Below are 24,861 nucleotides of genomic sequence, written 5' to 3'. Positions count from 1 at the left end.
AAGCAAAATAAGACTAGTAGCGGCAAGAAAGTTGACAACATCTACGCCCACAACAAATTATGTTCTACTCGTGCAAAGAGAACTATGCATAGACCTAGCTCATGATGCCACTGTTGGGGAACGTTGCAGAAAACAAAAAAAATTCTACGGTTTCACCAAGATCCATCTATGAGTTCATCTAGCAACGAGTGATCGGATTGCATCTACATACCTTTGTAGATCATGCATGGAAGCGTTCAAAGAACGGGGATGAGGAAGTCGTACTCGACGTGATCCAAATCACCGGAGATCCTAGCGCCGAACGGACGGCACCTCCGCATTCAACACACGTACGGTCAGCATGACGTCTCCTCCTTCTTGATCCAGCAAGGGGGAAGGAGAGGTTGATGAAGATCCAGCAGCACGACGGCGTGGTGGTGGATGCAGGGGTCACCGTAGCAGGGCTTCGCCGTTCTACTACGAGAGGGGGAGGTGTTGCAGGGGAGAGGGAGGCACCAAGACTCAAGGGTGCGGCTGCCCCCTCCCTCCCCCCCTTTATATAGGCCCCCTAGGGGGTGCGCCGGCCCTAGGAGATGGGATCTCCTAGGGGGGCGGCGGCCAAGGGGTGGAGTGCCCCTCAAGCCAGGTGGGGCGGCCCTCCCCCCCACCCTAGGGTTCCCAACCCTAGGCGCATGGGGTGGGCCAAGGGGGGCGCACCAGCCCGCTATGGGCTGGTTCCCCTCCCCACTTTGGCCCATGGGGCCCTCCGGGATGGGTGGCCCCACCCGGTGGACCCCCGGGACCCTTCCGGTGGTCCCGGTACAATACCGGTGACCCCTGAAACTCTCCCGATGGCTGAAACTGCACTTCTTATATATAATTCTTCACCTCCGGACCATTCCGGAACTCCTCGTGACGTCCAGGATCTCATCCGGGACTCCGAACAACTTTCGGGTTACTGCATATTCATATCTCTACAACCCTAGCGTCACCGAACCTTAAGTGTGTAGACCCTATGGGTTCGGGAGACATGTAGACATGACCGAGATGGCTCTCCGGTCAATAACCAACAGCGGGATCTAGATACCCATGTTGGATCCCACATGCTCCTCTATGATCTCATCGGATGAACCACGATGTCGAGGATTCAAGCAACCCCATATAGAATTCCCTTTGTCAATCGGTACGTTACTTGCCCGAGATTCGATCGTCGGTATCCCAATACCTCGTTCAATCTCGTTACTGGCAAGTCACTTTACTCGTACCGTAATGCATGATCCCGTGACCAGACACTTGGTCACTTTGAGCTCATTGTGATGATGCATTACCGAGTGGGCCCAGAGATACCTCTCCGTCATACGGAGTGACAAATCCCAGCCTTGATCCGTGTCAACCCAACAGACACTTTCGGAGATACCCGCAGTATACCTTTATAGTCACCCAGTTACGTTGTGACGTTTGGTACACCCAAAGCACTCCTACGGTATCCGGGAGTTACACGATCTCATGGTCTAAGGAAAAGATACTTGACATTGGAAAAACTCTAGCAAACGAACTATAAGATCTTGTGCTATGTTTAGGATTGGGTCTTGTCCATCACATCATTCTCCTAATGATGTGATCCCGTTATCAATGACATCCCCATGTCCATAGCCAGGAAACCATGACTATCTGTTGATCAACGAGCTAGTCAACTAGAGGCTCACTAGGGACACATTTGTTGGAAATATGCCCTAGAGGCAATAATAAATTAGTTATTGTTATATTTCCTAGTTCATGATGATCGTTTATTATCCATGCTAGAATTGTATTGATAGGAAACTCAGATACATGTGTGGATACATAGACAACACCATGTCCCTAGTAAGCCTCTAGTTGACTAGCTCGTTGATCAATAGATGGTTACGGTTTCCTGACCATGGACATTGGATGTCGTTGATAACGGGATCACATCATTGGGAGAATGATGTGATGGACAAGACCCAATCCTAAGCCTAGCACAAAGATCGTGTAGTTCGTATGCTAAAGCTTTTCTAATGTCAAGTATCATTTCCTTAGACCATGAGATTGTGCAACTCCCGGATACCGTAGGAATACTTTGGGTGTGCCAAACGTCACAACGTAACTGGGTGGCTATAAAGGTACACTACAGGTATCTCCGAAAGTGTCTATTGGGCTGGCACTAATCGAGACTGGGATTTGTCACTCCGTGTGACGGAGAGGTATCTCTGGGCCCACTCGGTAGGACATCATCATAATGTGCACAATGTGATCAAGGAGTTGATCACGGGATGATGTGTTACGGAACGAGTAAAGAGACTTGCCGGTAACAAGATTGAACAAGGTATCGGGATACCGACGATCGAATCTCGGGCAAGTAACATACCGATAGACAAAGGGAATTGTATACGAGATTGATTAAGTCCTTGACATCGTGGTTCATCCGATGAGATCATCGTGGAACATGTGGGAGCCAACATGGGTATCCAGATCCCTCTGTTGGTTATTGACCGGAGAGTCATCTCGGTCATGTCTGCATGTCTCCCGAACCCGTAGGGTCTACACACTTAAGGTTCGGTGACGCTAGGGTTATAGAGATATTAGTATGCGGTAACCCGAAAGTTGTTCGGAGTCCCGGATGAGATCCCGGACGTCACGAGGAGTTCCGGAATGGTCCGGAGGTAAAGAATTATATATAGGAAGTGCTATTTCGGCTATCGGGACAAGTTTCGGGGTCACCGGTATTGTACCGAGACCACTGGAAGGGTCTCGGGGGTCCACCGGGTGGGGCCACCTGCCTCGGGGGGCCACATGGGCTGTAGGGGGTGCGCCTTGGCCTGTATGGGCCAAGGGCACCAGCCCCAAGAAGCCCATGCGCCAAGAGATAAGGGAAAGGAAGAGTCATAAAGGGGGAAGGCACCTCCGAGGTGCCTTGGGGAGGATGGACTCCTCCCTGGCCGCACCCTTCCTTGGAGGAAGGGCCAAGGCTGCGCCCCCCCCTCTCCCTTGGCCCTATATATAGTGAGGAGAAGGGAGGGCAGCAACACCTAAGCCCTGGCGCCTCCCTCTCCCTCCCATGACACATCTCCCTCCTCCTGCAGCGCTTGGCCAAGCCCTGTTGGAATCTCGCTACTTCCACCACCACGCCGTCGTGCTGATGGATCTCCATCAACCTCTCCTCCCCCCTTGCTGGATCAAGAAGGAGGAGAAGTCGCTGCTCCGTACGTGTGTTGAACGTGGAGGTGCCGTCCGTTCGGTGCTAGGATCATCGGTGATTTGGATCACGACGAGTACGACTCCATCAACCCCGTTCTCTTGAACGCTTCCACGCGCGATCTACAAGGGTATGTAGATCCACTCCTCCCTCGTTGCTAGATGACTCCATAGATAGATCTTGGTGACACGTAGGAAAATTTTGAATTTATGCTACGTTCCCCGACAGTGGCATCATGAGCTAGGTCTATGCGTAGTTACTATGCACGAGTAGAACACAAAGTAGTTGTGGGCGTTGATTTTGTTTAATATGCTTACCGTTACTAGTACAATCTTGATTCAGTGGCATTGTGGGATGAAGTGGCCCGGACCGACCTTACACGTACTCTTACGTGAGACTGGTTCCACCGACTGACATGCACTAGTTGCATAAGGTGGCTAGCGGGTGTCTGTCTCTCCCACTTTAGTCGGATCGGATTCGATGAAAAGGGTCCTTATGAAGGGTAAATAGCAATTGGCATATCACGTTGTGGTTTTTGCATAGGTAAGAAACGTTCTTGCTAGAAACCCATAGCAGCCACGTAAAACATGCAAACAACAATTAGAGGACGTCTAACTTGTTTTTGCAGGGTATGCTATGTGATGTGATATGGCCAAAGGATGTGATGAATGATATATGTGATGTATGAGATGATCATGTTCTTGTAATAGGAATCATGACTTGCATGTCGATGAGTATGACAACCGGCAGGAGCCATAGGAGTTGTCTTTATTTATTATGACCTGCGTGTCATTGAACAACACCATGTAATTACTTTACTTTATTGCTAACCGTTAGCTGTAGTAGTAGAAGTAATAGTTGGCGAGCAACTTCATGGAGACACAATGATGGAGATCATGATGATGGAGATCATGGTGTCATGCCGGTGACAAGATGATCATGGAGCCCCAAGATGGAGATCAAAGGAGCTATATGATATTGGCCATATCATGTCACTGTTATTTGATTGCATGTGATGTTTATCATGTTTTTGCATCTTGTTTACTTAGAACGACGGTAGTAAATAAGATGATCCCTCATAATAATTTCAAGAAAGTGTTCCCCCTAACTATGCACCGTTGCGATAGTTCGTTGTTTCAAAGCACCACGTGATGATCGGGTGTGATAGATTCTAACGTTCACATACAATGGGTGTAAGACAGATTTACACACGCGAAACACTTAGGTTGACTTGACGAGCCTAGCATGTACAGACATGGCCTCAGAACACAAGAGACCGAAAGGTCGAGCATGAGTCGTATAGTAGATACGATCAACATGAAGATGTTCACCGATGTTGACTAGTCCATCTCACGTGATGATCGGACACGGCCTAGTTGACTCGGATCATGTAATCACTTAGATGACTAGAGGGATGTCTATCTGAGTGGGAGTTCATAAGATGAACTTAATTATCCTGAACATAGTCAAAAGGTCTTCGCAAATTATGTCATAGCTCGCGCTTTAGTTCTACTGTTTAGATATGTTCCTAGAGAAAATTTAGTTGAAAGTTGATAGTAGCAATTATGCGGACTAGGTCCGTAAGCTGAGGATTGTCCTCATTGCATCATAGAAGGCTTATGTCCTTAATGCACCGCTTAGTGTGCTGAACCTCGAACGTTGTCTGTGGATGTTGCGAACATCTGACATACACATTTTGATAACTGCGTGATAGTTCAGTTAAACGGCTTAGAGTTGAGGCACCGAAGACGTTTTTGAAACGTGCGAAACATATGAGATGTTTCGAGGGCTGAAATTGGGATTTCAGGCTCGTGCCCACGTCAAGAGGTATAAGACCTTCGACGATTTTCTTAGCCTGCAAACTAAGGGAGAAAAGCTCAATTGTTGAACTTGTGCTCAGATTGTTTGAGTACAACAATCGCTTGAATCGAGTGGGAGTTGATCTTCCAGATGAAATTGTGATGGTTATCCGAAGTCATTACCACCAAGCTGCTAGAGCTTCGTGATGAACTGTAATATATCAGGGACATATATGATGATCCTTGAGATATTCGCGATGTTTGACACCACAAAAGTAGAGATCAAGAAGGAGCATCAATTGTTGATGGTTGGTGAAATCACTAGTTTCAAGAAGGGCAAGGGCAAGAAGGGATACTTCATGAAACGGCAAATCAGCTGCTGCTCTAATGAAGAAACCCAAAGTTGAACCCAAACCCGAGACTAAGTGCTTCTGTAATAAGGGGAACAGCCACTGGAGCAGAATTACCCTAGATACTTGGTAGATGAGAAGGCTGGCAAGGTCGGTAGAAGTATATTGGATATACATTGTGTTAATGTGTACTTTACTAGTACTCCTAGTAGCACCAGGGTATTAGATACCGGTTAGGTTACTAAGTGTTAGTAACTCGAAATAAAAGCTGCGGAATAAACGGAGACTAGCTAAAAGGTGAGATGAAGATATGTGTTGGAAGTATTTCCAAGGTTGATCAAATATCGTACGCTCCCTCTACCATCAAGATTGGTGTTTGCGTTGAGCATAGACATGATTGGATTATGTCTATCGCAATACGGTTATTCATTTAAGGAGAATAATGGTTACTCTGTTTATTTGAATAATACCTTCAATGGTCTTGCACCTAAAATGAATGGTTTATTGAATCTCGATCGTAGTGATACACATGTTCATGCCAAAAGATATAAGATAGTAATGATAGTACCACCTACTTGTGGCACTGCCACGTAAGTCATATCGGTATAAAACGCATGAAGAAGCTCCATGTTGATGGATCTTTGGGCTCACTCATTTTTGAAAAGTTTGAGACATGCGAACCATGTCTATTGGTGTATATGCATGAAGAAACTCCATGCAAATGGACCGTTTGGACTCACTTGATTTTGAATCACTTGAGACATGCAAATCATACCACATGGGCAAGATGACTGAAAGCCTCGTTTTCAGTAAAATGGAACTGGAAAGCAACTTGTTGGAAGTAATACATTTTGATGTGTGCAGTCCAATGAGTGCTGAGGCATGTAGTGGATATCGTTATGTTCTTACTTCACAGATGATTTGAGTAGATGTTGAGTATATTTAGTCGATGAATCATGAGTCTGAATTATTGAAAGGTTCAAGTAATTTCAGGGTGAAGTTGAAAGATCGTCGTGACAAGAGGATAAAAGATCTATGATATATCATAGAGATGAATATCTGAATTACGAGTTTGGCACAGAATTAAGACATTGTGGAAATTGTTTCACAACTAATACAGCCTGGAACACCATAGTGTGATGGTGTGTCCGAACATCATAACTGCACCCTATTGGATATGATGCATACCATGATGTCTCTTATCGAATTACCATAATAGTTCATGGGTTAGGCGTTAGAGACAACCACATTTACTTTAAATAGGGCACCACGTAATTCCGATGAGATGACACCGTATGAACTATGGTTTAGAGAAACCTAAGCTGTCATTTCTTAAAAGTTTGGGGCTGCGACACTTATGTGAAAAAGTTTCAGGCTGATAAGCTCGAACCCAAAGCGGATAAATGCATCTTCATAGGACACCCAAAACAGTTGGGTATACCTCCTGTCTCAGATTCGAAAGCAATAAGGGATTGTTTCTAGAATCGGGTCCTTTTTCGAGGAAAAGTTTCTCTCGAAAGAATTGAGTGGGAGGATGGTGGAGACTTGATAAGGTTGTTGAACCGTCTCTTCAACTAGTGTGTGGCAGGGCACAGGAGTTGTTCCTGTGGCACCTACACCAATTGAAGTGGAAGCTTATGATAGTGATCATGAAACTTCAGATCAAGTCACTACCAAACCTCGTGGGATGACAAGGATGCGTACTACTTCAGAGTGGTACGTAATCCTGTCTTGGAAGTCATGTTGCTAGACAACAATGAACCTACGAACTATGGAGAAGCGATGGTGGGCCTGGATTCCAAAATGGCTCGAGGCCATATAATCCGAGAGAGGATCCATATATGAAAACAAAGTGTAGACTTTGGGAGAACTACTTGATGGTCGTAAGGCTGTTAGGTACATATGGATTTTAAAAGGAAGGCGGACAATGATGGTAGGTATCACCATTAAGAAAGCTCGACTTGTCGTTAAGATGTTTTCCGACAAGTTCAAGGAGTTGACTACGATGAGACTTTCTCACTCGTAGCGATGCTAAGAGTCTGTTGGAATTATATTAGCGTTTACTGCATTATTTATGAAATCTTGCAGATAGGATGTCAAAACATTGTTTCCTCGACAATTTTTTTGAGGAAAGGTTGTATGTGATACAACCGGAAGGTTTTGTCAATCCTGAAAGATGCTAATAAGTATGCAAAGCTCCAGCAATCGTTCTAAGGACTGGAGTAAGCATCTCGGAGTTGGAATGTATGCTTTGATGAGATGATCAAAGATTTTGGGTGAATACAAAGTTTATGAGAAACTTGTATTTCCAAAGAAGTGAGTGGGAGCACTATAGAATTTCTGATGAGTATATGTTGTTGACATATTGTTGATCAGAAATGACGTAGAATTTCTGGAAAGCATATAGGGTTATTTGGAAAGTGTTTTTCAATGGAAAGCCTGGATTAAGCAACTTGAACATTGAGCATCAAGATCTATAAGGATAGATCAAAATGCTTAATGGTACTTTCAAATAAGCACATACCTTGACATGATCTTGAAGGTGTTCAAGATGGATCAGCCAAAGAAGGAGTTCTTTCCTGAGTTGTAAGGAATGAAGTTAAGACTTAAAGCTCGACCACGGCAGAAGAAAGAGAAAGGACGAATGTCGTCCCCTATGCTTTTGTCATAGGCTCTATACGGTATGCCATGCTGAGTACCACACCTGATGTGTGCCTTGCCACATATTTGGCAAGAGGGTACAAAGGTGATCCAGGAGTGGATCACTAGATAGCGGTCAAAATTATCCTTGGAGTAATAAGGACATGTTTCTCAATTATGGAGGTGATAAAGAGTTCGGCGTAAAGGGTTACATCGATGCAAGCTTTAACACCTATCCGAATGACTCTGAGTAGCAAACCGGATACGTATAGTGGAGCTACCATTTGGAATAGCTCCAAGTGGAGCGTGGAAGCAGCATTTATAATATGACCTAGAGATTTGCAAAGTCCATACAGATCTGATTGTTGTAGACCCGTTGACTAAAACCTCTCTCACAAGCAAAACATGATCAAACCCCAGAACTCATTGAGTCTTAATCACATGATGATGTGAACTAGTTTAGTGACACTAGTAAACTCTTTGGATGTTGGTCACATGGCGATGTGACCTGTGAGTGTTAATCACATGGCGATGTGAACTAGATTATTGACTCTAGTGCAAGTGGGAGACTATTGGAAATATGCCCTAGAGGCAATAATAAATTAGTTTATTATATTTCCTAGTTCATGATGATCGTTTATTATCCATGCTAGAATTGTATTGATAGGAAACTCAGATACATGTGTGGATACATAGACAACACCATGTCCCTAGTAAGCCTCTAGTTGACTAGCTCGTTGATCAATAAATGGTTACGGTTTCCTGACCATGGACATTGGATGTCATTGATAACGGGATCACATCATTGGGAGAATGATGTGATGGACAAGACCCAATCCTAAGCCTAGCACAAAGATCGTGTAGTTCGTATGCTAAAGCTTTTCTAATGTCAAGTATCATTTCCTTAGACCATGAGATTGTGCAACTCCCGGATACCGTAGGAATACTTTGGGTGTGCCAAACGTCACAACGCAACTGGGTGGCTATAAAGGTACACTACGGGTATCTCCGAAAGTGTCTGTTGGGATGGCACGAATCGAGACTGGGATTTGTCACTCCGTGTGACGGAGAGGTATCTCTGGGCCCACTCGGTAGGACATCATCATAATGTGCACAATGTGATCAAGGAGTTGATCACGGGATGATGTGTTACGGAACGAGTAAAGAGACTTGCCGGTAATGATATTGAACAAGGTATCGGGATACCGACGATCGAATCTCGGGCAAGTAACATACCGATAGACAAAGGGAATTGTATACGGTATTGATTAAGTCCTTGACATCGTGGTTCACCCGATGAGATCATCGTGGAACATGTGGGAGCCAACATGGGTATCCAGATCCCGCTGTTGGTTATTGACCGGAGAGTCATGTCGGTCATGTCTGCATGTCTCCCGAACCCGTAGGGTCTACACACTTAAGGTTCGGTGACGCTAGGGTTATAGAGATATTAGTATGCGGTAACCCGAAAGTTGTTCGGAGTCCCGGATGAGATCCCGGACGTCACGAGGAGTTCCGAAATGGTCCGGAGGTAAAGAATTATATATAGGAAGTGCTATTTCGGCTATCGGGACAAGTTTCGGGGTCACCGGTATTGTACCGGGACCACTGGAAGGGTCCCGGGGGTCCACCGAGTGGGGCCACCTGCCCCGGGGGGCCACATGGGCTGTAGGGAGTGCGCCTTGGCCTGTATGGACCAAGGGCACCAGCCCCAAGAGGCCCATGAGCCAAGAGATAAGGGAAAGGAAGAGTCCTAAAGGGGGAAGGCACCTCCGAGGTGCCTTGGGGAGGATGGACTCCTCCCTGGCCGCACCCTTCCTTGGAGGAAGGGCCAAGGCTGCCTCCCCCTCTCCCTTGGCCCTATATATAGTGAGGGGAAGGGAGGGCAGCAACACCTAAGCCCTGGCGCCTCCCTCTCCCTCCCATGACACATCTCCCTCCTCCCGCGACGCTTGGCCAAGCCCTGTTGGAATCTCGCTACTTCCACCACCACGCCGTCGTGCTGCTGGATCTCCATCAACCTCTCCTCCCCCCTTGCTGGATCAAGAAGGAGGAGACGTCGCTGCTCCGTACGTGTGTTGAACGTGGAGGTGTCGTCCGTTCGGCGCTAGGATCATCGGTGATTTGGATCACGATGAGTACGACTCCATCAACCCCGTTCTCTTGAACGCTTCCGCGCGCGATCTACAAGGGTACGTAGATCCACTCCTCCCTCGTTGCTAGATGACTCCATAGATAGATCTTGGTGACACGTAGGAAAATTTTGAATTTATGCTACGTTCCCCAACAACATTGTGGTCTATGTATTCACACATGTATTACGATTTCCGGATAATAAAATTATAGCATGAATAATAGACAATTATCATGAACAAGGAAATATAATAATAATCCTTTTATTATTGCCTCTAGGGCATATTTCCAACAGTTCCAATAAGGAACAACCTCCAATCTTCACCTGCAACCTCCAATCTTCACGTGCAAAGAGAACTACGCATAGACCTAGCTCATGATGCCACTATTCGGGAACGTTGCAGAAAACAAAAAAAATTCTACGGTTTCACCAAGATCCATCTATGAGTTCATCTAGCATTGAGTGATCAGATTGCATCTACATACCTTTGTAGATCACGCGTGGAAGCGTTCAAAGAACGGGGATGAGGAAATCGTACTCGACGTGATCCAAATCATTGGAGATCCTAGCGCCGAACGGACGGCACCTCCGCGTTCAACACACGTACGGTCAGCGTGACGTCTCCTCCTTCTTGATCTAGTAAGGGGGAAGGAGAGGTTGATGAAGATCCAGCAGCATGATGGCGTGGTGGTGGATGCAGGGGTCACCGCAGCAGGGCTTCGCCGTTCTACTACGAGAGGGAGAGGTGTTGCAGGGGAGAGGGAGGCGCCAAGACTCAAGGGTGCGGCTGCCCCCTCCCTCCCCCCCCTTTATATAGGCCCCCTAGGGGGTGCGCCGGCCCTAGGAGATGGGATCTCCTAGGGGGGGCGGCGGCCAAGGGGTGGAGTGCCCCCCAAGCCAGGTGGGGCGCCCCCCCACCCTAGGGTTCCCAACCCTAGGCGCATGGGGTGGGCCAAGGGGGGCGCACCAGCTCGCTATGGGCTGGTTCCCCTCCCCACTTTGGCCCATGGGGCCCTCCGGGATGGGTGGCCCCACCCGGTGGACCCCCGGGACCCTTCCGGTGGTCCCGATACAATACCGGTGACCCCCGAAACTCTCCCGATGGCCGAAACTGCACTTCCTATATATAATTCTTCACCTCCGGACCATTCCGGAACTCCTCGTGATGTCCAGGATCTCATCCGGGACTCCGAACAACTTTCGGGTTACTGCATATTCATATATCTGCAACCCTAGCGTCACCGAACTTTAAGTGTGTAGACCCTACGGGTTCGGAAGACATGTAGACATGACCGAGATGGCTCTCCGGTCAATAACCAACAGCGGGATCTGGATACCCATGTTGGCTCCCACATGCTCCTCGATGATCTCATCGGATGAACCACGATGTCGAGGATTCAAGCAACCCCGTATACAATTCCCTTTGTCAATCGGTACGTTACTTGCCCGAGATTCGATGTCGGTATCCCAATACCTCGTTCAATCTCGTTACCGGCAAGTCACTTTACTCGTACCATAATGCATGATCCCGTGACCAGACACTTGGTCACTTTGAGCTCATTGTGATGATGCATTACCGAGTGGGCCCAGAGATACCTCTCCGTCATACGGAGTGACAAATCCCAGTCTTGATCCGTGTCAACCCAACAGACACTTTCGAAGATACCCGCAGTATACCTTTATAGTCACCCAGTTACGTTGTGACGTTTGGTACACCCAAAGCACTCCTACGGTATCCGGGAGTTACACGATCTCATGGTCTAAGGAAAAGATACTTGACATTGGAAAAACTCTAGCGAATGAACTATACGATCTTGTGCTATGTTTAGGATTGGGTCTTGTCCATCACATCATTCTCCTAATGATGTGATCCCGTTATCAATGACATCCCCATGTCCATAGCCAGGAAACCATGACTATCTGTTGATCAACGAGCTAGTCAACTAGAGGCTCACTAGGGACACATTGTGGTGTATGTATTCACACATGTATTACGATTTCCGAATAATAAAATTATAGCATGAATAATAGACAATTATCATGAACAAGGAAATATAATAATAATCCTTTTATTATTGCCTCTAGGGCATATTTCCAACAGTTCTAATAAGGAACAACCTCCAATCTTCACCTGCAACTAACAACGCTATAAGAGGGGATGAGAAAAGCGGTAACATAGCCAAACAATGGTTTGCTAGGACAAGGTGGGTTAGAGGCTTGGCTTAACAATATGGGAGGCATGATAAGCAAGTGGTAGGTATCGCAGCATAGGCATAGCAAAAGAGCGAGCATCTAGCAAGCAAAGATAGAAGTGATTTCGAGGGTATGGTCATCTTGCCTGAAATCTCGCAAGGAAGAAGAACAAGTCCATGAAGAAGACAAACGGACGTAGACGAACGGGTCCTCACAAACGCGACGTTACCGGATTACCGAGAAGAAGTACACCGGAAAGAAAGCAAACAACATAGTAAACACTCATCACATAAGCATGGCATGATGCACAACCAAGTATGATGCATGTCCAGTTTAATGAAGCATGGCATGGCAAAGTGCACAAACAATCCTACAAATTAAGTGGAGCTCATTATGCAACGGAGTTGCATATTGAAGAAAACAACACATGACTTATTTAGTTCTCTCTCGTTTATGTACCCAACAATATTAAATGTTGTTAAACATGGCAAGAGGGTGAAGCAAAGAAAACTACCTATCTAGTCAAGTTTAAATGAGGCCGGAAATAACAAACAACAATTCCAGAAAATCCTCATGTGCATTTATTAGGTTTGGTACTGTTCTGCCCTAAACCATATTTTAGAGTTGTTAAACATGCAAGATGAGTGCACCATGTTAAACTATGCATTTTTCCACCCCATTTACATATAAAGTTTGTTACAAACCGAGTTACGGTTATTTAGTTATGAAATAAAGCATTTTAACATGGCATAGGGGCAAAATTTACGCAAACATCATTTTAAACATTTTAAACATAGATGAAAGTTGTATATTAATAAACTAGACAAAATCCTAGACATTTTACATATAAAGTTTGTTTTAGTCCGATGCACGGGTGAGAAGTTATTAGATGCATGATTCTAGGGACTAAACTGCAAAACAGTTATTTCAGGAAAAAGCTAAATTCATAGCAGCAAGAAAAAAACACAACGGGCCGAATCTAGGTAGGCCAAGTGTATAGGAGAGGGCTGGAGGGGCTGCTCACTTTGGGCCAGGCCCAGGTGGAGGAGGAAGGCCAGCAGGGGCTGGGCCGGGAGGCCTAGCGCTGGGTCTGGGTGCGAGGCAAGAGGAGGCCCACGCGCGGGCGCTGATCTGGCAGTCGAGCGGTTCAGCGAGGCAGGACTGGTCAACGCGAGCGCTCGTCCCCTTCCCTGGTTCGAAAGAAGCAGAGGCAGGGGCTTGGCAACGGCGACAACGGGACTGCAGGGCTCCGGCGGAAGGCTTGCCGGTCCGGCGGCGGCTGGAATGGACGGATCGGGCCTTGGGGCACCGGATCCGGTGGGTGGTGGAGCTCCATGGGCGACGACACTGTGGCTTGGTGCAGGGAGGAGGAGGCGCTTCCTGTGAACAGCAAGAGAGAGAAAGATCGTGAGAGAGAGAAGGGAGAGGAAGCTGCGGGGGAGACGGGAAGGAGCAAGAACGCCTGAGGGTTGGCTGCTCCGGCGAGCTCCGCCGGCAGCGCGGTTGGCGCCGAAGGGAGGCGTTCGACTCCTTGGGTCGACGAGGAGTGCGAGAAGGCAGGCACGAGGCCTCCCGTTCATCTGCTGCGGCTGGGAGGACGAGGAGGCGGGCACGCAGGGTGGAGCTCAAGCGCACTGGATCGGGGAAAAGGAGGAGGTTGGAGAGGATTTGGAACGGGAGGAGTGCGGCTCTGGTTGGCTGGGCGTTGGGATCGAGGGAGATTGAGTGAGGGGATCCCGAGAGGATTAGTGGCGGCGGCCGAGAGGGATGGATGGGAAAACTCCCCTAGAAAATAGGGTTGACTGTTTATATAGGTAGGTTGGTTAGGTTAGGGGCTACTCGGTCCATCCGATCGTAATCAGACGATTCTGGATAAAATAGCTAGGGAGTCCAAAAAAGAAAACGGTGATGTTTTGTAGACGTTTGGGGATGATCTGGACACAATGGTAACGATTGTCCGGGTCGGGTCCGGGACAACTTTTCGGACGCGCGCGCGAGGAGGGCCGCGGGCTGACGAGAGAGGTTAGGTAGGGCCTGACGGTGAGTGGTGGTGGGCTGAGAAGAGAGAGGGGGAAAGCAACCCGGCAACTGTTTTCGGAGACCGGAAACGTCCGACGATAGACCGACTATATTGTCGCTATAGTTAAACGTTGGGTCGTCAAACGGACTCCGAATGCGACGAAACTTGACAGGCGGTCTATCTACACTATAATAAGACCACACGCCAACTTTCAACCCAAACCAAGAACATTTTCCGGCCACTTATAAAATACTATTTCGGACATGCCGTGGGCGCGTGCAAGTGTGTCTGGGCTTAGAACGGACAACGGACGGAACTGGGAGACCCGGACTAATGCAAGTTTCGAAAACATGATGATGCAATGCGGATGATGACATGATGAAAAGCAACACGCAAGCAAATGACATGGCAACACCAGCGAATAACTGGAAGACACCTGGCGCAACAGTCTCGGGGCGTTACATTCTTCTTCTTTGATTCATTTTCCCACTGAGGACAATCTTGAATGTAGTGCCTGGGTTTCTTGCATTTGTGATAGAGTCTCTTCTTGTAATAATGGGATGAGGAATCTGATCTCAAGTCACCACTTCTTGAGGATTTTCCAAAGCGACCACGTCTTGAGAACTTTTGGAATTTCCTCACGAGCATTGCTAGCTCCTGGCTCAGTTCTTCAGGGTCACCAAGGCTGCTACCAGAATCTTCACCTTCAGATTCAGACACTGTCTTGGCCTTCAGAGCCCGTGATCTGCCATAACTTGGTCCATAGATATCTCTCTCCTCAGCAAGCTGGAACTCATGAGTGTTTAGTCTCTCGAGGATATCAGCGGGATCAAGTGACTTATAGTCTCCACGTTCTTGTATCATCAATGCAAGGTATCAAATGAGGAATCAAGCGATCTCAGCAATTTCTTCACCACCTCATGATCAGTGATATCAGTGGCACCAAGTGCTTGAAGCTCATTTGAGAAGCTAGTGAGGCGATCAAAGATTTGATGAACATTTTCATTGTCGAGTCTTTTGAAGCGGTTGAAGAGATTGCGAAGAACGTCAACTCGAGAGTCACGCTGTGTTGAGACTCCCTCATTGACCTTGGACAGCCTGTCCCAGATAAGCTTTGTTGTCTCCAAAGCACTCACTCTGCCCTACTGCCCTTTGCTCAGATGGCCACATATGATGTTCTTCGCTTGAGAGTCGAGTTGCTTGAATCTCTTCACATCAGCAGCGTTGATGGTAGGAGTGATAGAGGGGATGCCATTTTCCACAACGTACCAGAGATCATTATCAATTGCCTCAAGATGCATGCGCATCTTGTTCTTCCAGTAGGGGTAGTCCGTCCCATCGAAGGTAAGACACCCAGTAGAGACCTTGATCATACCTGCGGTCGACATAACTAAAACTCCAGGCGGTTAAACCAAAATCACACAAAACAAGGGAGTACCTTGCTCTGATACCAATTGAAAGTGCGTTATATCGACTAGAGAGGGTGAATAGGCGATTTTTATGAATTTTGCACTGAGGAATTTGCGGGTGAGGAAATTCCTGAGTGAAGAACTACTTGCAGTGGGATAAGTACTCAGAAGTAAACATAACAGAACATGAGCATGGTCTTCATGATGAAATGAAAACAAGCACAGAGTACAGAAAGCGTAAACACAAGATAAACAGAATGTAGACAAACAGACTGAAAAAATTGAGCTGAGAAAATAGAGAAAGTCTTCAGTCAAAGTCTTCAAACAGATATGAACAAGCACACAACACAGAGATGAGGAAATATAAGGGTTGAGGAATTGGAACTAGTTAGCTCGGTGAAGACAATGATTTGGTAGACCAGTTCCAACTGTTGTGGCGGTTGTACGTCTGGTTAGTGCGGCTAGGTATTTAAACCTGAGGACACACAGTCCCAGAAACCCAGTCATGAACACGCAGCTCAGGACACTTAGTCCTCACCATATTCCCCTTGAGCTAAGGTCACACAGACCTCACCCAATCACTCGTGGTAAGTCTTCAGGTGACTTCCAAACCTTCACAGACTCGATCGGTCACTCGGCGATCCATAATTTTCTCTTGGATCCTCTAGACCATGACGCCTAACGGTCTGGAAGATGCACAGTCCTCAAAGGTAACAAGTGTCGGATCCACGCAGGATCAATCTCTTCAATGATGCTCAATCACTTTGGGTTCGTAGGTGTTTGGGTTTGGGTTTTCCTCACTTGATGATTTTCACTCAAAGTCCTCGGAGGATGGGATGCTCTCAAATGAGAAGTGTCAGTTTCTCTTGGAGCAGCCAACCAGCTAGTGGTTGTAGGGGGCGGCTATTTATAGCCTAGGGAGCAGCCCGACATGATAAGACATAAATGCCCTTCAATGATATGATCGTTAGGTGGGTAGATATTTTGGGACAGCTGGCGCATAGCACATCAATGGTCGGAATTTTGAGTATCAAATTCCTCAGGGCTATCATGTTCCTCACTGTGTAGTCAATCCGCACTAGCGAATTCCTAACTCCTTAGTCAGAACAAATTCCTCAGAGACCAGAAGAACTTCATCTCTGTCACTAAAGAAATTTGACTGAACTGTATGAGATTTCCAATGGCTTCACTCGAAGGGATTGGTAGATGTAGGATTTGAGTTGAGCATCACTTGGAAGTTTTTCCTTAGTATTTCCTCGACCCCCTTTAATAGTACGGTGTTTCCTATGACTCAAGAAAGAGAAAATGAAACTACAAAAACAAAAGTCTTCACGCTTCATGTTCCTCGAATGAATACTAAGTCTTCAGGATCACATCAATTTCTTTCATTTTCAAAGTCTTCAGAAATCCAAAGTCTTCAGTCGAAGAACTTCATTTTTAGGGGTCGACTTTCTCTGTAAATATCAAACTCCTCATAGTCTTATAGACCTGTGTACACTCACAAACGCATCAGTCCCTTAACCTATAAGTCTTCAATACACCAAAATCACTAAGGGGCACTAGATACACTTACAACCACTCTGTTTCGTCTAGACGCTTTTCTTTGTCATATTGTACTAGGTTTTGGTACTCGACAAAGGGTTTGTCCAGTGCGCGACAAAAAGAACTCGGCAAAAAGTTCTTTGCCTGAAGGGTGTACACCTAGTGCGCTTTGTTGATTGTAACACGCATCAAAGTCTTTATCGAGTGTACCTGGCACTCGACAAGTAACGAGTTTCCAGTAGTGTTGGTCTTGTCAATGGGACGGGCTCGATGACGAGGAGCAACTGTGTGGAGTTGGTTGATGGTTGGGGATGGTAGGCCGAGACAAAGCATAATTTTTTCAAAGAAACATACCCATCATCTAGTTCATCAATCAACCCACCAACTCGGTATTAAAAAAATTGTCGTATTCAATTGATAAATACATTTGAAAATAGAGACAACCCTCTCTCACATAATATAGGGTTCATGCTTCATGGTATCATAAAACCAACTCAACCCAGCTAGTATTGCATCTACAATGTTTTTTCAGTTTCTCACCGAATGAGTGAGAGAGCCAAACGAACCATGACAAGGGGATGACGAGAGGGAAAAGATGATTTACAATCAAGACCTTGTTTTAATAGTAAAGATGACCAATGGTAGGAGTAGGGCAGTCTTGGATCGTGTGCCTCACAAGAGAAACAATCGTCGCATCCATCTTGCTCCCCCTCCTCTCTTCCCTCCAGCGGTTACGCCGTCGGCTATAGGAGCGGGACACGTCCTCTTCGTTCCTTTTTAGCATGTTTTTTTTCATTTCTCTGTCCCCAGTGGCGGCGGTGAGGACGCATCGAAATAAGGTCACTTCGGCCTATTCCTACCTCAATGGCATCCAATTGGGCGTCAACAAAGAGCATGTCGGGGTACGTGTAGTCATATTCGGTTCTGAGTTGCTGGGTCTATCAAGCGAATACTTGGTTGGTTATTGGCACGATGACCTCGACCTCTTCATTTGTTCTATTCTGCGGCAAGCTTCATTTTCCGCAACCCTATGGATTGGTGGTGGAGAATTGCAACTCTGCACTGCACGGAGTGTTGGCCCAATCGATGTTTCTTCAGCAGCTACTAGATCTTGTTGTTGGCGGCGAGTGACTATTGCAGACTTCAAAGTTTTGTATGGTGATGGAGTTTGCCAGGTGTGCCTATCCAATGTATTCTTTAAGCTCCGATGGACAACGAGAAGCGAAGGAAAAAGATGATCACTGTGATTTTTTTATGGACAACGAGAAGCGAGGGAAAAAGATGACCATTATGATCTTTTTGATGTAATTGGATAGTTGGTTGTGCGTTGCAATGCGGTATAAATATTCTAGTATGTTAGTTCATGATTTACCTGCCCATATTAATGTGATTCTGTAAATAAATGTTATCAAATCTTGCCTATGATTTACCTACCTAAATAAACAGTAGGATTTTATTTGATGGTCAATTGTTTGGTAGAAGCTATTGGCTTATGAAAGACATAGATTTATTTGACAAGTTAATAAAAGGCATGACAACTAAGGCAAATTTCAAGAAAAATCGATGCAAATATGGGAGACAGGAGATAAAATATCAAAATGAAGAGATGAACATGAGAATGTACATAAGGATAGACAAAGGATGAGTTGAACGACATATCCTTACATTCTTTTTAAGTAGGAAAGATTTACTCCCTTCGTTCCTAAATATAAGTCTTATTAGAGATTTCAATACATATGAATGTATATAGACACGTTAGAGTGTAGATTCACTCATTTTGCTCCGAATGTGGTCCATATTGGAATGTCTAAAAAGACTCATATTTGCACTCCATCCGTTTCTAAATAAGACATTTTAAAGATTTCAATACAAACTACATGCGGTTGTATATAGAAGTATTTTAGAGTGTAAATTCACTCATTTTGCTACGTACGTAATCTATATTGAAATCTTTAATGGGGCTTATATTTAGAAACAGTTAATTGTCTACCATGCCTTTTGGTCTCTTTTCTATATAAAAATATGCAAATAAATGAAACAACCCCAATACAATATCCTCTGTGCAGTCCAGACCAAATAATAAGCAATACTACTCTCCGTTTTTAAATATAAGTCTTTTTAAAAATTCCAAAATAAATAACGTACAAAGCAAAACGAGTGAAATATGTCTACATACATTTGTATGTAGTTGGTATTGAAATTTCTAAAAACACTTTGGGGGAGGGAGTACGGTAATACAGTACAGTAGTACAGTATTAATTATGATACGGAGGGTGTGCATGAAAATACCGTCATTACTGCGGCCAGCAGCTTCCTCCCGACTTCACTCCCCCCTCCCCATCCTCTCCTCGTAGTCTCCGCCGGACGCCGACGCCGACGCCCGCCCCCTACCTGCAGCGAGACCCCAGGCGCGGCGGCGGCGGCGGCGGCGGGACCTGCTCAGATCCGATGGGGGCGACGGAGCCGCAGTGGGTGCTGATGGCCACGGGGCGGTCGCCGACCAACATCGCGGTGATCAAGTACTGGGGGAAGCGGGACGAGGCGCTCATCCTCCCCGTCAACGACAGCATCAGCGTCACCCTCGACCCCGACCACCTCTCCGCCACCACCACCGTCGCTGCCAGCCCCGCATTCCCATCCGACCGCATGTGGCTCAACGGCAAGGTGAGCTCCCCCTCCCCCACTGCCTGGACTTTTTTTTTTTCCTTTTCGCCCCACGCTCGCTTGCCCCCCACTGCCGCCGCCGCCGCCGCTACGGCTGTCTAGATGTTTTGTTCTAGGGTGGATGCGGTCGACTCCTCGGCTGAGTGTCCCTGTGGTGATCCGCCAGATTTTAAGCTTGAAAGAATTTCTGTCTCGTGTTTCTGGCATTACACGATGGTTTGGGCAGTGTGAGTGTTCGTCTAGTCAAATTGGCTGCCCCTTCTTAGATCTGGACCGGGACCTGTTTCAAAGCTCGCTGCATTTGCAAAGGCAGTTAGCGGAGCTCTGAAAATTTGTCTTGTAAAGAAAAGCCAAAAGGCACATTTCTGTTTCTGTTGTCTGCACTAGCGTCAGTACTATATTGATGCCCAGCTCATGCTTTGGACATTGACTCTAGGTAAGTGGCCAGTGCAAGGTGATTCTATAGCGATGCTTTAGCCGGAATAACGGAATTGCTGTCTGATCAGATGGTAGTGTGATTCTGATTCAGTCATCCTTTTGATTTGGAATTGGGCAGGAGATCTCATTGTCGGGCGGGAGATTCCAGAGCTGCCTGAGGGAGATACGGAAGCGGGCTCGTGATGTCGACGACGAGAAAAAGGGGATCAAGATCAAGAAAGAGGACTGGGAAAAGTTGCATGTCCACATAGCGTCCTACAACAACTTCCCAACCGCTGCCGGTTTGGCCTCTTCGGCTGCTGGCCTTGCTTGTCTTGGTAATTCTCCTAGTTCAGATGCCACTGTTATAAGTCAGGAAAACATATGTATAACCAAAATTGTGAATATTTCGTGTCAGGCTTTGATTTCCTTTTGTTTTCTGCTGTTCTACACGCACCCGAGTTGTGTTTAGTAGCAGAGGGGTTTCTTTCTTATTCTCTTGCCAACATTAATCTTGATGTGGGTAGATGCATTTCTAGATAGAAGTGGACGGTGCTCCTATCGAGAGGTTTCTACCTTCCAGATACACCTTTGTGAGCTATTCATAATATTAGGGAAACATTATGGTTATCCAACTGCCTAATACTGCCCTGAATCCTGCTGCTAAGGCTGTCCTATTTATCTGCAATTTGTTCTTTATTTGGTTGTATAGAGGCACCAAAACATAATAAGTAGAAAATATGTTTCTTGGTTCTGGTCTGCTGGTTAATCTTAGAAATGGCTGGTCCTAACAAAGTTCCATGATATACTGCTAATATCTGGTCCCGGGTCTTGTTTTGTCCTAATTGACTAACACTTCTCTGCATGCTTGTTTTGTACAAATATCGATTACTTTATTTTGTGTCTTGAAGTTTGATAGTGCTATCCAACACAAAATGACTATTTTGATCATAAACATGCTAAGCGCGGTCTTGCTTTCATGCCAATAGCACAGCACATAATTACTCATTTGAATACTGTTTGCAGTTTTCACCCTGGGGAAGCTAATGAACGTGAATGAAGATTACGGAGAACTTTCTTCAATAGCAAGGTATGTATGGAAACATTATGTAGCAACACCCTGTTTGTGCTCTATCCTGTTTGCGATGTTTGCTTGATGGTATAGCGCAACAATGGAGTACTTCATTTTGTTAAATGATAAGCTAGCAGCTTGATCTTTTTTGGGGGAAATCTAGTTGATTCCTCCTTATGGGTGTTGAGCTACTTTGTAAACCAGGCACCCCCTGTCTTCTACCTTTTTTTATACTTTATACCGAACTTTAAGCTTTGAATGGAAAAGCTAGGCCAAGGCCTTTCATCTAAAAAAATGATAAGCTGGTGGATTTATGTCTTCGCTTTCCTTATATGCTTCTCTTGGCTAACAAATTTCAGTGCAGGCAGGGGTCTGGAAGTGCATGCCGCAGTATATATGGTGGATTTGTGAAATGGTGTATGGGAAAAGTAAGTTATCTCTTGGTTATGGCAGAGAAATTGTATTTGTTAAAATACATGCTTTTCTCTTGGAAAACGATTGAGTTTGACTTTATACTTGCAGAATGACGACGGAAGTGACAGCATGGCAGTACAGCTTGTTAACGAGTCACACTGGGATGATCTTGTTATAATCATAGCAGTGGTATGTCAATGTGATCTCTGTTATATAACATGATCTGTTTCATATATTTATCATTGGAAATTGCTCATTGAGTCATGGTTTCATTTACACCAAATCTCAACTAGCTAGTGACACCATTTTACCATTTTTGTCCCAACTTATTTTCCTATTATGTTGCTTTGTGGAATTAGGTCAGTTCAAAGCAGAAGGAAACCAGTAGCACCAGTGGGATGCGAGACACTGTTGAAACAAGCCCCCTCTTGCAGTACAGGGCCCAGGTGAATGCATTTTCATCTTTAACTTGAAATGTTTTGAACGGTTCACATGATGTACAATTATTCTTATAAGAATCGTCATGAAGCTGCAATATGAAATCTGAACTGTAATTTTATCCCTCCTGTTCTGTGGACCGTCAGGTTTTGTGGTTTTGAAAAAAAAAACGAAGTGTTTTGGAAATTATACTGATCAATCTCTTTAGCTGCACTTCACTGTTTCTTGCACTGACTGTGCACTGCACTGTTTGTTGTATTCCAGACTGTAGTGCCAAGTCGGATATTGAAAATGGAAGATGCTATCAAGAATCGTGATTTTGAATCCTTCGCCAGGTTAACTTGTGCCGATAGCAACCAGTTTCATGCTGTATGTTTGGACACGAGTCCTCCCATCTTCTACATGAACGACACATCACACAGGTAGTTTTTATCGCAGTCCTGATTTTGAGGATCTGTTCCTACTGAAATTCCAGAGTTAAGAATTGCTCTCTCAACCAACTGCAGGATAATTAGCCTTGTGGAAAAGTGGAATCACTCGGAAGGAACACCACAGGTATATTCTGTTCCTGTTTAACACGTGCTACCTTTTCAATTCTCTGAACTGTGTCTGCTGCCTAGGGATCTTAAATATAGTTCTGGTATCCATCAAGGCGGGCTAAACTTAATTATGACATGGCAGTACAAGGAGTTTTTACTGCACTGGACCAAACATGTATCAGTAGCATCACTTGTTGGAGTAATTTATCCTAATTTAAAAGGTGTGAACCTTGGTAAAATCATTGCATGTTTCTGAAAAATAGCGAAAATATGAGTCATGCTTATGCTTTGAAGTTTGAACCCTTGATTTTGATGGAACATATTTTTTAGAGTCCTTCCTGAGTACATGAACTATTACTAGTAGTAATAGTAATAGTTCTGGAGCTGCAGACTTAAAATACTTCTATAGTTCTATAGGTGTTGTATCTATCAAATAGCATCGAAAGTTTGAATTATGAAAAGAATTCATAAGAAATATCTTATTGTATTTCCTTCATCAAACGATAAAACTTCATTGCAATCTTGGCAGTATTATTTGTCTTTGTCTGGCATGCATTTCACCTAAACTGCAAATCATTGGTACTGGATGGTGTGATTGATCTGATACCGAAATTTGATTTCTTGTAATTGCAGGTTGCCTACACATTTGATGCTGGGCCTAACGCTGTCCTAATAGCACGGAACCGCAAAACTGCCACCCTTCTCCTTCAGAGGCTCTTATACACTTTCCCCCCACAGGAGAATGACTTGGACAGGTGTGTCTGGTATTATCAAGATTAAAACCTAGTATTTATTTGTTTCTAGGTATACTACAAACATGTGCACCTCTGACAAACATGATCATGGCAGCTATATGCTTGGCGATAAATCGATCCTAAGCGATGCTGGTTTGCAATCCATAGCCGATGTCGAGGCCCTTCCAGCGCCTCCGGAAATGAAAGCTCCAAACCAAAAATTCAAAGGTGATGTTAGCTACTTCATCTGTAGCAGGCCTGGGGCCGGCCCAAAAGTTCTCACCGATGAGGGCCATGCCTTGATTGATTCAGCCACGGGGCTTGCGAAAGGAGTGTAATTTTGGACGACGATAGGTTTCCGTAACAGTCTTTGGTTGAGATTAATGTAGAATTGTCACGTTGTTGTACACTCAGTACTTTCGTCATTTTGATCTTGTACTGTACCTTCGATCTTGTACTATTTCCATCATTTTGTCCCTGACTGTTGTAGCCGCTTAAAGAACATGTATATTTCTTCAATAAAAGTTTGTGGAATGAATTATCATTTTATCGGTCTCATTTTCTGTATAGTCCAATGCATGGATGGAATCGTTCTTGTTACTTTGGCATCCAAAAATAATAATAGCACATAAGAGCATGAGGACTTCAACAAATTGTTACTTCTGGTGTTCTTTATACTAGATGATCGAAAATTTTAACACAGAAAGTATCTAAAATACATTTTTCCTTTTCCAGTGTAAGTATTTGATTGCAACACCTTGTGAGGATTTTTTTTTTTAAATATGAACGGAAATGATATCTAGCGAACGTTCGTTGGGAGCCAATCTTAGCGAACGCCTTCCCTGACGTTGCATGGATCTTGGTGCAAGGCCGACGCCACGTAGATAAGCTAGAGTCATTCATTGTAACCCGTTTCCAGGCAAACACCCTCTTTCTATCTATCTAAAAAATGCACGAACCAATGTGGGTGAGGAGGGTTCAAAGCGGGGGTTTGTGAAATCTTGAGTTCAAGATGCTATATGTATCCTTGAAGCTATTTTGTGTTTTGATTCAATTTCTCATTTGAAAATTTGACCAAATAAAATCCAGAAAACCTGTTTTTTCATTTCATCTATTTGAAAGGTCAAAGTCCTATTTTTTTGGCCATGTCCCGTTTTTTTACAAGTCCATGGCAATATTTTTGGGATTGTTTTCCACTTTATCACGTGGCAGTTTATTATTTAAAACATGGCATTTTTAGTATTAATAACTTGCCATTTTTATTATCAAGATGATGTAAATTTTATTATTAAGTGGATTTAAT

The 24,861-nt window shown here is 45.1% G+C and overlaps 1 protein-coding gene across 1 annotated transcript; it reads left to right on the top strand.

Moving 5' to 3' along the window:
- The first annotated feature begins 19,570 nt into the window (after positions 1–19,570).
- Positions 19,571–24,105, top strand: LOC123105429 (diphosphomevalonate decarboxylase 2). Its single transcript, XM_044527488.1, has 10 exons — positions 19,571–19,944; positions 20,501–20,699; positions 21,388–21,451; positions 21,798–21,861; positions 21,956–22,036; positions 22,207–22,293; positions 22,550–22,707; positions 22,792–22,840; positions 23,458–23,579; positions 23,674–24,105. The coding sequence occupies exons 1-10, from the start codon at positions 19,729–19,731 to the stop codon at positions 23,894–23,896; spliced, it is 1,263 nt and encodes a 420-aa protein (XP_044383423.1). The 5' UTR covers positions 19,571–19,728; the 3' UTR covers positions 23,897–24,105.
- The last annotated feature ends 756 nt before the right edge of the window (positions 24,106–24,861 follow it).

Source organism: Triticum aestivum, chromosome 5A (assembly GCF_018294505.1).
Source record: "Triticum aestivum cultivar Chinese Spring chromosome 5A, IWGSC CS RefSeq v2.1, whole genome shotgun sequence".
NCBI classification, from domain to species: Eukaryota; Viridiplantae; Streptophyta; class Magnoliopsida; order Poales; family Poaceae; genus Triticum; species Triticum aestivum.
Note: the sequence above shows the minus strand (reverse complement) of the source record. Positions and strands in the feature narration are given on the sequence as shown.